General features: G+C 35.9%; 1 protein-coding gene across 1 annotated transcript in view; it reads left to right on the top strand.

Moving 5' to 3' along the window:
• Nucleotides 1–4,295: 4,295 nt before the first annotated feature.
• LOC139714555 (protein dispatched homolog 1-like) overlaps nt 4,296–14,237 on the top strand; it is a 47,901-nt gene continuing 37,959 nt past the window's right edge. The window contains exon 1 of the mRNA XM_071626248.1: nt 4,296–4,477. Within this exon, the coding sequence (XP_071482349.1) occupies nt 4,296–4,477 (182 nt within the window). The remainder of the gene's footprint in view (nt 4,478–14,237) is intronic.

The raw sequence follows: 14,237 nt of genomic DNA, 5'->3' as shown, positions 1-14,237 counted from the left end.
TAAACAAACGTAACCGTATGCTATTAGATAATGCTCGAAGAAGAAACAGGAAAACTTTGTCACATTTGCTATTGTGCGATGCAATGGTGGAATGCTAAACATATAAGTCTGTAAGATGATCTTGGTCAAAAGCTGCATCTGTGTGACCTTTTTAATTAGCGACAAGCTACTGTGATCTGTCAACATGGGGAATCATATTTATTGATCTATACTTCGTTATCTGGTGATGATGCTACTTGTTTGTTTTTATACGCATGCGCGGGCGCGGGCGCGCACACAAGCACAAACAGTCACACGCACACACACAACATACACGCATTTACGGATGGTGTGTATGTGAGTGTGTGTTTGTGTAATTTTTGAGTGTCAGATGATTTTTTTTCTAATACCTGTATTTCTTTTGATTGGTTCAAAACTCATTTTGTGCTAAATCATTGGGAAAGAAGTCCTTGTAATTGTGCTTTAATTTATAATAATCGAATACTATTTTCCACTTTAATATTCAGACTATCCAAGGGTGAATCCAGAATGCCCTGGGACATATCATTTTTTTTTTGTCGTTGTTGTTATGATATTCTGTGCCTTGCACTTTTGAATGACCTTGGACATTTAATTTTCTTTCCATCATTTTCCTATTCCTCCTCCCTCAGAATAACGGACTTGTTAATGCCTCCGTCATCAAGTGTTGCCGGAGGCATTACCTTTGTTGTTGTTGTTTTTTTTTTTTTTTTTTTTTATAGTTTTCCGTCCGTCTTTCAGTCCGATGTTCCAACCGTTTGCAATCAATTTTGTGAACAGCTTAACTTAGGAAACGTTCAAGGTACAGTATTATCTTAATGAAACTTGGCATGATATGTATGTATGAATAGACGAAGCTATGCCTATCAACTTTTTAGTGCACACGTTGAAGGTCAGAGGTCAAAGTTCAAGGTTAAATTCTACAATTAATATCGCCATTTCCCCAACACCAATGCAATATCTTAAACTTAGTGTATGCATGTATCACCAGGTAAAGAGTCTCTGGGAAATGTTTGGGGCCATGGGTCGAAGGTGAGATGTCAAAGGTCGAGTAGAAATGCTAAAATTTTACTTCTCCATGGAAAAGAAATGGCTCAAGGAATATCCTCAAGAAGCCTTGTAAGCATGCATGTACTACCTGACAGTAATTCTCTTGGAAACATTTGGGGTATTGTTTCAAAGGTCAAGGGTCAAAGGCCAGGTTTACGTGGTGAAATCCTACTACTTAATGCTGAAATTACACTTTTTCTTCACCTTGAAGATTACTCAATGCATAAATTTAATGAAAAACTAGATATATACATTACTGCACAGTGATTCTGTAGGAAAATATTTTGGCCATCGGGGTCAAAGGTCAAAAGTAAAAATGTGAGAATGTCCCAATTTTCCCCTATTTGGAAAATAGCTCAAAGTATTGTCATTGAAATGGATGTTACACGTTATTTTGAAGAATAACTGGCAATGGAGTCAAAGGGTAAGTCATGCGAAAAATGAAAATGTTCAAATATGTGAATGATTTTTTTAACAATTTAACCATCCATCCAATTGAAATCTCCTTTTTTTTGGAGGGGGGAGGGCAGTTACGTGAATCTGTCCTCGAAAATGTACTGTAGATATATTAGGAGAACCATGCGATATGGCGCGGAGGCATACCAGTCGCCCTAGCGACATTTCTAGTTTTAAATTCATTTTCAGATAAACATACTTTTTTTTTTCTTTTTTATTGTCGAATTAATGACCTTCATAAATTTCGGACTAATGAACCGTATTTCATTTTTTCTGACCATCGAGAATTACGAATAACAAATCAAATTTTATATTCGGATTAGCAAGCATTCTCTACATTCCCAACATTCTGTTTTCATTCACGGATTAAGGAACCTTCGGGGTATTGAACATCACCTCTTGCTTCCGATGATAAGTACGATAGACACATTTCTTTAGTTCCCGGGTGCAATGTTGTTTCAGACGTCTTTATGGTGCGTTCCCACTGCCGATCAGATCAACTCGATCAATCCCGATCAAGCTTTTTTGGCCTGGTCGGACTCGCTCGGCACTGGTATTCGGGGTCGATCTACCTTGATCGGCATCGCTCCTGCTTCCTTCACGATAATTTTGAACATGTCCAAAATATTCGAGTAGGAAACCCGAACACCAACAGTTCGGGTAGTGATCGAGAAGAGATCGAGGTGATCAGAAATCGGTCGTATAGAAATCTAGTGTGGTCAGGACGGATTTTCTCCCGAGCTCAGTTCCCGATCATCTCCAGTTATACTCGAATGCTAAACGATTGGTTTCAGATTATCTCGATCCAAGATTCATCACTTTTATGAATAACTCGACCTCTACCCGACCGATACAGAACTGCTATCGATTGATACTCGACTAAACTCGATCACGCTTCGACCGGCACTCGATCAAATACCGAGCATTTTTAGACAGTGGTTGCAGCATGTGCTGACGTACTTTCTTAGCACTCATTTATTGTTCAGGTATTAAGAAAAATCACATGCAGTCCAGTCCTTCCACGTTAAAAAGTTAAATGTCGTCAGTATCTTCAGCCACTCCTGCTCGGCCCACTGAAAAAAAAGGGGGCACGAGGAGAGCCACAACAAACAGCAGACATGTCAGAATTAGACTCTCCAGCCAAAAATATCAGAAGATAGAAAGGAAACTCCTATAGTCCTACGCTTCCGGATGAAATCCCCGTCAACAACATTAAAGGAACCCAAGAGCATACGCAGACTCGGTCTCCACAGGAGGAGGTGAATATATATATATATATATATATATATATATATATATATATATATATATACCTATGCTATTTTTTTATTTAAACAGAGTTGCCCCTCAGTCTTACATCTGTAATAAACATATTATTAAACCTTACATAGTAATTTGAAGAGGGGTCGACATTTAGAATGATATATCAGATATCATTTACCATTTCACCCCAATAAAATTATGAAAGAATCTTGAAGAAAAAATGAAAATGTATCGGGAATATTCTACTTTTTTTTTATAATATGGAAACAAAATGATAACAGAAAATAATACAATACCCGTGGGAAAGAGAGCAAACAAATCTTGCGTATTTCTAATTTAGTGTAATATGCCCGTTTTGCAGAACTGGAAAAAATATCTTGTTTCATTCTTCGTAAAAATGTAATTCATGGTTGTTTTGATATCCAGACTGCATTCAGAACCAGGAAGACGATGCATCGAATGCTTACTCCTGAAGAAGAGGGTGACATGGTAACGTGGCTGCGAGAGCATACTTTTCTGTATGACAAGTCATCAGCGGAGTTCAAGCTGAGAGAGAAAAAGAGCAGAAAAGGAGGCGGAACTGGAACTGAATCCAGGAGACTTGTCAGGGATTTGGTATCCCATTATGAGGACCCACTTTTCAAAGCTCATAAAGACATCTCGCAAATCGGGATCTGGTGCTGCAGAACTTACAGCAAGACAGGAATGGATCCTTAACAAATTCGAATTCATGTGCCGGCCATTCCTAGTGCAGTTGCGTCACCAGAGATGATCCAACGTAAGTTATAACAACTTTTCACCTTTGAATTGAAAGACCACTATGTTAATTCAACAAAACAAGGATCCCATATGATATGATTTGAAGGTATGGATATGAAAAATATATTCCGAGAAATAACATGAAGGCCAATTAAAGATTGGGTTTAAAGGCACTGCGAATTCCCATAAATTTACAAAAGTGTGGCCCGACCCAATATGCATATTTGCCTGTAAAAGTTCACATTCATTGTATCCTATTGATTGATATAGCCTTGGTTTCCGTTATTTTCTAGTTTGCTGAGAAGAGAAAGGAACTTGAGCGAGATGACTCAGATGACGCTGTCTCTGATTTATCACTACCCTCAACTCCTCATGGTGGTCAAAAGGCAGCTCGAGCACTCTCCTCACTGTCCTCAGAACTGGAGTCCGTGCGTAGTGCAAGAACAGATGCAAGAGATGCAGCTGCTCAGAGTGGGCAATTTTTGGTTTACCTAATGCGCGAAATGGATCAGCAAAGGATGCATTCATTCGTCACTCGTGCCACAAGGTTCGCGGTCGACCTGTTAGATGAAAACCAAGAGGAGAAGAGGCGACAGGCAGCTCAGAATGCAGCTCCACAACCAAAAGAAGGAGCCTCGATGATTACCAATGTTCCCTCACATCCATTCCCCTCACATCCATTCCAAGGAAACAGAAGATGGGGTCATCCTTCAGTAGCTGCTCCGAGCTCAAAAGGGCAGCAGCAATAGATGTTGAGGCAGCAGCAACTAGGGCAGCAGCAACAGCAGTTGAGGCAGCAGCAACAACACCTTCAGGATTTTCAGCTAGCCACCAACATAGCTGCAGCGGCGCCACCAGCCCATCTCATTCCACAGATGTCATACTACTCCCATCTGCAGCCACCCAATGTGCAACCTGTTCTCATGGAACAGTAAGGAAGCGGTTTACCTACAGGTCCCACAGTGACCTCTACATCTGTCATCCGTCTTGACATGGACATTGCCTCATCTACACCAAACAGTTCCCTCAGCCTGAGCCAAGAAACACTGGATGGAGACTTTGCAGATCTCCAACACCAGCCATGAGCTTGACTGATGTATAATCTGTCATGAACTGTCTACTGAAAAAAAAAAAAAAAAAAAAAAAAAAAAAAAAAAAAAAAAAAACCTGTGACAGAACCTGGAAGGAGTTGGTTGTACTAGAGTTAACTTTGGTTTGCATTACTTTATTTTTGTCTTGTTTATGTTTTATAATGTTTTGAGTTTTGAATGTAATTGCATGTGTTTATTCTTTGCGTGCTAGGGAAAGGGGTTGTGAAACCAACCCTGAGACATTCCAGGGAAGTGAAGTATCTGTCGCATGATTTTTTTTTTACTTTTCTGCAAACTTGGGTTATCATCAAAATTAAGTTTTGTATAGGTTTATATTAATGTTTTCATTTTCCCTTCGGTTTTGTGGATTATTACTTTTTTTTTGTTTTGTTTCGGGGAAATATTGCCTCCTTGAATTTTCGAGTATACATGTCTCTTTAAGCATGCACGCGCCCACGCATGTTCGCGCACACATACACAACACGCTAAATCATTAAAAGGAGGCCTTGTAAAAGTGCATTGGCACTGGCTTTGTCATTTTCCTTTCATCACTTAATAATTCAGAATATTCAAGCGTGAATCGTATATGCTCTGGGCATATAGAATGGTCGCTATAGACCGTTAAAAACGATTACATGCATTATGTCATTGTACTCACATTCTGTGTCTTTTGAATCTGTCTGTTCTTCTTTATTTTTCAATGTTTGTTTTTGTTTTTGTGTTTTTTTCTTCCTTCGCTATCCTCTTATCGCTTAATATCATCATTTGTGCAAATTCGTTTTTCCAAATAATGCATGCCTACCCATTCACTCACTAAAGTTTTAAGAGAGATATAATTACATATTGTATGACATAGCAAAGCAAGTAGAATAAAAGGACTTTCTCCTAGAAGAAGAAAAAATCTTAGTGCTGAATCAAACATTGAGCTTAATTCTTTCCTTAAGACGAAAAAACCCCAGTTTATGGCGAAATTGGCAAAGATTTGTTTAAAATATCATTCCTTAAATAGTAGATCATTTGGTGTAAATTATAGACGTCTCCCTCACAACTAGTCTCCTTCCAAACAATATAAAGATCGCAAAAATAATTTCAACTCACAGAGAAGGAGAGGGGGATCATGTCAATAATTGAGTCAGCGCTCAGAGGCGTTAAATCCATCATTTTTCAATGGATTCAGCCCCTTTTGGAAGCAAGCTCTTCTAGGCCTATATTAGTGTTAACTTCTCATTCATTTTTTGTTGTTGAAAAAAACAACGTACATTCTGAACAGCTAAGTGTTTCAAAGCAAGTGATATATTTTCTAATTTTCAATTTGGATTTAGGGATATTACAGCACTACTTACCTTTGTTGAAAAAAGTAACACATGCATGCACGAGGTATATATGTTCATACACAATAGGCATTTTTAAAAAGACTTTTCAAAAGCCTTTGATCAGGTAACCATAAAATGCTTCTCGCCAAATTATATCATCATGGTATATTCGCGGAAAAGCCTTACAGTTGTTTACGAGCTACCGAACAGGTCTCAATGTACAATGTCAATGATTTGGACTCCCATATATGAAAGCAGTTGAATGAGGTGTAAAACAAGGAAGCTTGTTAAGCCAATTATAATTCATAAATCATATTAATGATTTCCATAAGTTTTCGGACAAACATTTATTGATATTTTTTGCATACAATTCTAATCTAGGGAGTACATACCCAAAATACATTCTTTTATATTGGAATCTCACTTTGGAAATTAGGCTCTATAACAGTTTAAAAGAAGCTTGTATCATTTTATCATCTAAAAAACTGACCTACAAGAAAACATCAGCTTTCGTTGTATTATAATTGATAACTTTTTATGTAAAAAAAAAAAAAAAATCCGTGTTTTCACCTGTCATGATGATGGAGTGGCGTGTTCTGTTCTGCAGACGTCACTACATTCTTCTCTGCCCCTTTTTCTTTCCTCTGTCCTCTTTGTTCTTGTACTTTGTTGTTTTGCAATGTTATTGTGTTCTCTTCCTTGTACAGTGTTGCGTCTTTTGTGTAAGTATCTTTTTATTTCTTTTTTTTTCACTGTTGTTGTTGTTCACACATGACTAGAGTGTGGGCAGTCTCATGCTCATGTGTCTATGTAATCACTATTATTCGTCTCCACCATTCTTTTCTGGGGGTACACACGGCTCAGTGAATAGTGCTTGCATCAGGTTGTAACATTGTAAGATTAATCTGAACTTCCTTGTTTTTGTACTTTATGTTTACTGTTTTTGTAGTTTATGATTAAATGATTGAAAGCTTCACTAAAACGATATTTGGTACAATCATATTCTCCCCACTCATTAAGATAACAAATATTTATGGTAAATGATTGTTATTTTTTTCAATCTCTATTTTCTTCCTTCAACATGCTTCTTGCACTAACAACTGCAACTGCACTGTACCCCCTGATCACTTTCCTCCAAGAGAGTTGTTTCGTTGGATAGTCCTTTTATGAGGCCCCATCCATTTCAAGCTGTATCGCTTACAATGGTGGTCTCCTGCATTCAGTAATATCTGTCATTTACTGAAAAATACTGTATATTTTATTTTATGCTGGGTTTTTTATGTACAGTGCTCAATGGAATCACCCATGTGTATCTATTTGTGTACTGTTATCGATTTATTTCGCTGCACTTGCTATTCTTTGTCCTTGTACTTTGGAAAGTTGTATTCAAATTGTATCTGATTGAAAGCAGAAATAAATCAAATCAAATAAAAATCAAATCAAATCATTTTACTGTTTATTATGATTTTGAGTGATCCACGTGTTACAAGCCTTGCTTTTTAGTGGACCACTCTTGTTCCATACTTTTTTTTTCATCCTTTCAAGGTATGAACTGATATTATTTGTTATTCTTGCAATAAAACGAATACTGATACGAAATATCTTTTATTAGGTTAGGTTATTGAATTCTGTATTGTACCACAACCGAAGTAAAGTGTAGATCAGGAAATTATTCACTGAGTTTTGTATCATCATAGCCTTACGAAAAAAATCCGTCGCTGTTAGATTATGCAGAAGAAAGATTTTTTTTTAAATTTCAAAATTGCCTCTGCAATATTTCAAACACACCGACAATCTCTCATACACATCTCTTTTTGTCTCTCTTTTTCTTTCTCTCTTCCACACAAACACATCACACACAAACACACACGCACACACACACACATACACACTCACTTGAATACATAAACACACACTGTGTCTCAAACATGCACACCCAGACATTTTGCAGTGTGTGAATACATGACTTCCGGGCCAAACATTATTAACTCATTTCTGGGAAAATGTAAGGCAGATGGTTGTGTTGTTTTCAAAGATAAGCGGCCGTCACTTGTGACTGTGTGAGCTTCTCTTTCAGCCAACTAGAAGTTACTGTGATCATTCTGTATGAAAAGCATTAAAATCTACACATCCCGATAGTTGGTGATGATCTTATTTTTTTTTTATTATCTTGATGTTGATTAAACTGTTGCCTTCTTGACTAATCGATAAAAAGAAACGGCGCACCTACAAACAAATGCGTCATATGCGTCATTCTTGTGTTATTTTTGCATGACAAGTTATTTGTGTGTAATATCTATAACCATTTGATGAATTAAAAAGCTGTTGACAGTGCGTGCTCATTATCATACTGCATCACGGAAAGGACGACTTTTTAGCGGTTTGTGTTATGAGCGACCACGCACCCGCACTATTTTAATTATTAGTATTCCCTCCATTGCAAGCGTGAATCAGGCATGCTCTGGAAAAATACAACATCTCTCGCATGCGAGACTGTTTAGAATGACTGCATACATTTGTCATTGTGACTATAGATGCTTGCCTTTCACTTTCAAGGACATTAAACTGTTATTTTTTTGTCTTCATCAGCATTTCTCACTTTTTTTCTCTCCCCTTGTATCACCTTATCAAAACGTTACGATCAAGATATATAGATATAACCTCTGAAACCATAGTTTGGTATGTCCATCTCATCCGCCCAAACCCCAAATTTACTTACTTTCTTTTTTTTTTTTTTGCTAATTCGTAAGTGCAATCTTAACTTATTCAACATAATCATTATGTGACCGTGCATCATATCAGCGAGATTAGGCACAATAAAAAAAAAAGACCCTAAACTTCAGAGCCTCTTTTCTCATCAAACATTTTTCCAGAGTGTGTACATTCTTTCTGTTATATAGATCGGTTGGGAAAGTCCATTGATTTTGTACTGAATTGTACATCATTTTAAAGACTGGAGTCTGCCCATTCACAATCTATCTTATACAGATATTATAGTGTGACCAGTTGGTAACAACGGACACACGTTTACACACAACCAAGACAGAATGGAACAAGTTTAACATTAAAGGCAGATAACGCAACAAACAGAACTGTCCTACAGATCCTATGATAACCCACAGAAGATTATCGAAACAAAAAAGATAATCGACGTGTGAAAACGCCAAGGAAATAGATAAAATTTTTTAAATTAATGTCTATAAGGAAAACATGTTTATGTCATTATTCAAAGAATCCCGATACGTTTATGCCAGTATAATTAGAAATAAGTGTGTTCTTACCAACAACCGTATGGAAAAAGGTAAATTGGATCAGTTGCAACATGGAATGGCATATTCATGGACTGATTAGTTCTCAGTATTTAACATAGAAACAAAGATGGACGGAAGTGAGTTGTTGCCGTACAAAGTTAAATGATGTCCAAGATTAACATTTATCCGGAAGCACTGGGTTACATAAGTGTATGCTTACACTGCATGATGCGCCTGTCTGTAATCAAACTTTGGGGTATTATGATAATTCTAGTGAGGGCTTCAATGTTATAATTTATTCATTTATTTGTTTCCAGTTTTATTTGATAAGGGCAGCCTCGTCAGTTATAAAACTGCTTTCAATGGCCTGCAGATGGGTAAAAGCATAAAAATACAATATATAGCATTTAAAAACAAACGTTTACAGATAAAACAGCAGCTGACAATACATGGATTCAAGACATAGTTTAACTACACATTGATAACAATTACTTTAGTCAAAATATGAAAAAAAGGGGTCGACCAAAAAGAAATTGCAACAGAAACAATTCCACTTGCGTTTAACCTGGAAGAGCTATCAAAACAACATATTAAAAGTTCCCTAACATTCGAGTGGTGGACTAATGCCTAATTTGCATGAATTCAAAATGGCCGCCATGAAACCTATTTATGCTTATATCTTGGGACATAAAACCCACAGAAAGCCAGTACTTGTGTCTAAACCTATGTTTTTTAGATCAGGGAATACAATTATGACATCAGTAGTCACCTAAAAGTATTCATTTGTACATAATTTTCATAAATTTGCATATAAATGCATCCAAAATGGCCGCCATAATTGCTTTTTAATATATATAAAACCTATATACATAAAACCTGTAGAAAGTAAATTTTGGCGTCTATATCTATGTCTTTCACGTCAATGAACACAATTATGATGTAAGTTGTAACTTAATAGCATTCCCATATAATTTACATATGTATGCATATAATTATATGCAAAATGGCCGCCATATGGCATGTGCATGCCCCTATCTCAGATTATTTCATCCGTAAGTGGGTCCCTTTGTGTCTCTTATCTTCACTGCCAGGAATAATGCTGCATAACCCCCATTCAGTATTAAGTCACTGAAAATCTGCATAAATACATAATCATTCAAATCAGGAATATGACTATAATTACTTTTATCATACATATAGGCCCTGTAAAATGTTGACTGTGATGTCTATATGCATCTATCAAGTCAAGGGCAAATAACACTAACATTAACTTTAATGATTATCTTTACACCTAGTTGCATGAATTTGCAAGTAATGTTCCACCTATAATTTCCGTTAAAAAGCCTCTAAACATTAATCAATGTAAACATCATCAAACAAAAGTAATTGTCACTTTTAAACTTTAACTCCAAATTAGCTTCCAAATGTGCTTAATAGGTACATAAAAATTGAAATCTTTGAATTGTTAAAACATCTCATATTTGCATACAATGTGAGAATCTGCCTTAATGTTTAATGCATACATACAATATATATATATATATATATATATATATATATATATATATTTATTTATACTGCATATATATATGTATATGAAGGGTTTGTTTGCAAAAATCGATAAGTCAATTTTTGAAGATTTTGAAGTACGATCTCTGTCATAAAGTACAAAATAATACCTTTAAATGATATATTGGTCACTACATATAAAGGTATATTTTTAAAGTTATGGTCAGAAGAAGCAAAAAAATTCTTATTATTCTCTTTATTTTTCTTGACTTTTAATCGCAATTATCTCCATTTGGCAAATATGGACTTATCGGTTTTTGCAAACATAATTATGAAGAGTGTTTTTCTTTGCAAAAACCGATAAGTCAATAATCCAGGATTGGTCGCTGCCAGAACTAATTCATTAGGGAACAGTTTTAAGTTTTGATCTTTTTGAAAACACATAATAACATTTTCTACAGACTTGGCAGTTGTTATCGCCAGTGTCATGGAATAAAAACACATGTATGTCATATCTACTTGGGTCCTGGAGATATGTAAAGGTTTCCAACTTTGATGTGTTCTGCCTGGGTAACAGTTTGCAAGAATGCATACAAGGTAAACATGAGATACTCAGGCGAGTTCTCAACCCATGGGTCTCTTGTTAAGAAAGTAATTGAGTGGCCAAGGCACCAGATTATGACAAAAACATTTACTACAATGTATACAAAACTCATGTAACTTTTGTATATCAAGACATAGATAGACATGCTCATAATGAATTGATGTACCCTCCATTCTTGCAAAAAAAAAAGTATTGTGTAGTTACAAATATGCATTTAAAACTTCAAAGATTTCGATTTTTCTGTACCTATTGGGCACACCTGGAAGCTAATTTGAAGTTAAAGTTAAATGAAAATCGGTTCTGTTCAATGCTGTTTACATTGATTAATATCCAGAGGCTTTACTTGAGGAAATCATGGTGGTAATGTAGGCCTAAAAGTACTTGCAATTTCATGGAAATTCATGCAACTAGGTGTAAGAATGTTCATTAAGTTTGGGAAATGTAAATGAGACCGTGCACCTCAAAACGAACATAAAGTCGCACACACTGATTTTGCATGAGGACTGAAAATATAAAGTGAAATGGGTCAATCTAGCCGAACTTGACTTTTTCATATTTTCTGAAAGAGCGGGTCTTCTTTTACATTATGCTAAAATTTGGTATCATAAAACGGGCAGGAAAGTGTGTTTTTTTTCAGCAGTTTATCTCGAACATTTTTGGTAGAATAGTGTGATTATGTGTGTCTTTAGAATCCCTTTTTCATTTCTGAAAAACCTTGTCCACACTCTTCACTTTTAACTCTAATAACTTTTGAAAGCATGGTGCTACTGCTTTGAAAGTTGGCATTGATTATGGACAGAATGTGTTAATGAGGCATGTTTAATTTCAGTTTAATTTGATAATCCCTTCATTGTTGTTATTCTGGTGGCTTACTTCCTGTTTTTTGTCCCATTCTTCGCACAGCCAGCACGGTTTGGTAAAGATTAAGCGCTTGAATAGAAACTGTACTTCAGAGCCTCTTTTCTCTGTTCACACTTTTCTTGAGTTTGTGCTTTCCTTTATATTTAGATAGGTTAGGAGAGTCATTTGATTTGAGTTATACATCATTGTAAAGTTTAAAGTCTGCTCTTTCAAAATATGGTCTTAACTAAAAATTCATGTCTGGCGACTTTCTGTTTGTTTTGAGGTGCAGGGTCACAAATGTTCTCTGCCCTTGAATTAATAGATACAGGCATCACAATCAACATTGCGCATATGCAGATGTATATCCTAAAAGTAGAAATGTATTCATATTAGTGATTTGAATAATTGTATATAATATGAATAGTTTGTTTCCAAAAACCGATAAATCCATTTTAAAGATTTTGAAGTACGGTCTCTGTCATAAAGTACAAAATAATACCTTTCAAATGATATATTGGTCACAACATATAAAGGTATATTTTTGAAGTTATGGTCAAAAGAAACAAAAATTTTCTTATTACTCTCTTTATTTTTCTTGACCTTTAATCGCTTATATCTCCATTTGACAAATATGGAACTTATCGGTTTTTGCAAACAAACTCTTCATATGCATATTTATGCAGATTTTCAGTGACTTACTACTGAATGTAGGCACTGTGGCGATTATTCCTGGCAGTGAAGGTAAGAGACACAAAGGGACCCATTTACGGATTAAGTAATCTGAAATAGGGGCACGTACAAGGCATAAAGCAGCCATTTTGCATATAATTGTATGCATACCTATGCGAATTATGTATATAGGAATGCTGTTAAGTTACAACTGACATCATAATTGTCTTCATTGACGTGAAAAACATAGGCATAGACACCAGAATTTACTTTCTACGGGTTTTATGTACGGAGATATTAACAGGCCATTGTGGCGGCCATTTTGGATGCGTTTATAATCAAATTTATACAAATTATGTACAAAGGAATACTTTTAAGTCGTTACTGATGTCATAATTGTATTCCTTGACCCAAAAAAAAACAACAAAGGTTGAGACACAAGAACTGAATTTCTATGGGTTTTATGACCCACGATATAAGCAAAAAGAGGTTAAATGGCGGCCATTTTGAATTTATGCAAATTAGGCATTAATCCACCACTCGAATTTCAGGGAACTTTTGATTTGTTGTTTTGACAGCTCTTCCAGGTTAAATGCAAGTGGATTGGTTTCTGTTACAATTTGTTTTGGGTCATTCCATGTTTTGACTGGACTAAATAAAGTAAAATGTCTTTTAAAGGGGAAGGCTAGTAACTGATCAGTGGGAATCAGTGGAAATGCTGGGAGATGATTGTTCCAATCCTTATGGGATTCATTCAAGAGCTCATTGTATATCTATTGTTGTGTGAAAATGATTTGCTTCAGAACGGTCTCATATTCAAGTAATGTGCAGATTAATGCCCCGTCACTGACCAGGGACGCTAACCTGGAAGCATTAAACTGCACATTACTTGAATATGAAACCATTCTGAAGCAAATCATTTTCACACAACAATAGATATACAATGAGCTCTTGAATGAATCCCATAAGGATTGGAACAATCATCTCCCAGCATTTCCACTGATTCCCACTGATCAGTTACTAGCCTTCCCCTTTAAAGGGAGTGGCTAGTAACTGATCAGTGGGAATCAGTGGGAATGCTGGAGGATGATTGTTCCAATCCTTGTGGGATTCATTTAACAGTATAATTATGAAGAGTTTGTTTGCAAAAACCGATAAGTCCATTTTTGAAGATGTTGAAGTAAGATCTCTGTCACAAAGTACAAAATAACACCTTTTAACCCGTTGCAGACGGACTGATTTTACTACAACACGTATTTCCCATAATGACACCGGCCCGAGTATACTCGGGACTCGTCCTCAGCGGGTTAAATGATATATTGGTCACTACATATAAAGGTACATTTGTGAAGTTATGGTCTAATGAAGCAAACAATTTCTTATTATTCTCTTTATTTTTCTTGACTTTTAA

This window comes from Diadema antillarum, unplaced genomic scaffold, assembly GCF_040938485.1.
Source record: "Diadema antillarum isolate AM-2024a unplaced genomic scaffold, OU_Dant_1.0 seq00002314_RagTag, whole genome shotgun sequence".
Lineage (NCBI taxonomy): Eukaryota > Metazoa > Echinodermata > Echinoidea > Diadematoida > Diadematidae > Diadema > Diadema antillarum.
The sequence above is the reverse complement of the archived record's forward strand: the minus strand, read 5'-3'. Positions and strand labels throughout refer to the sequence as shown.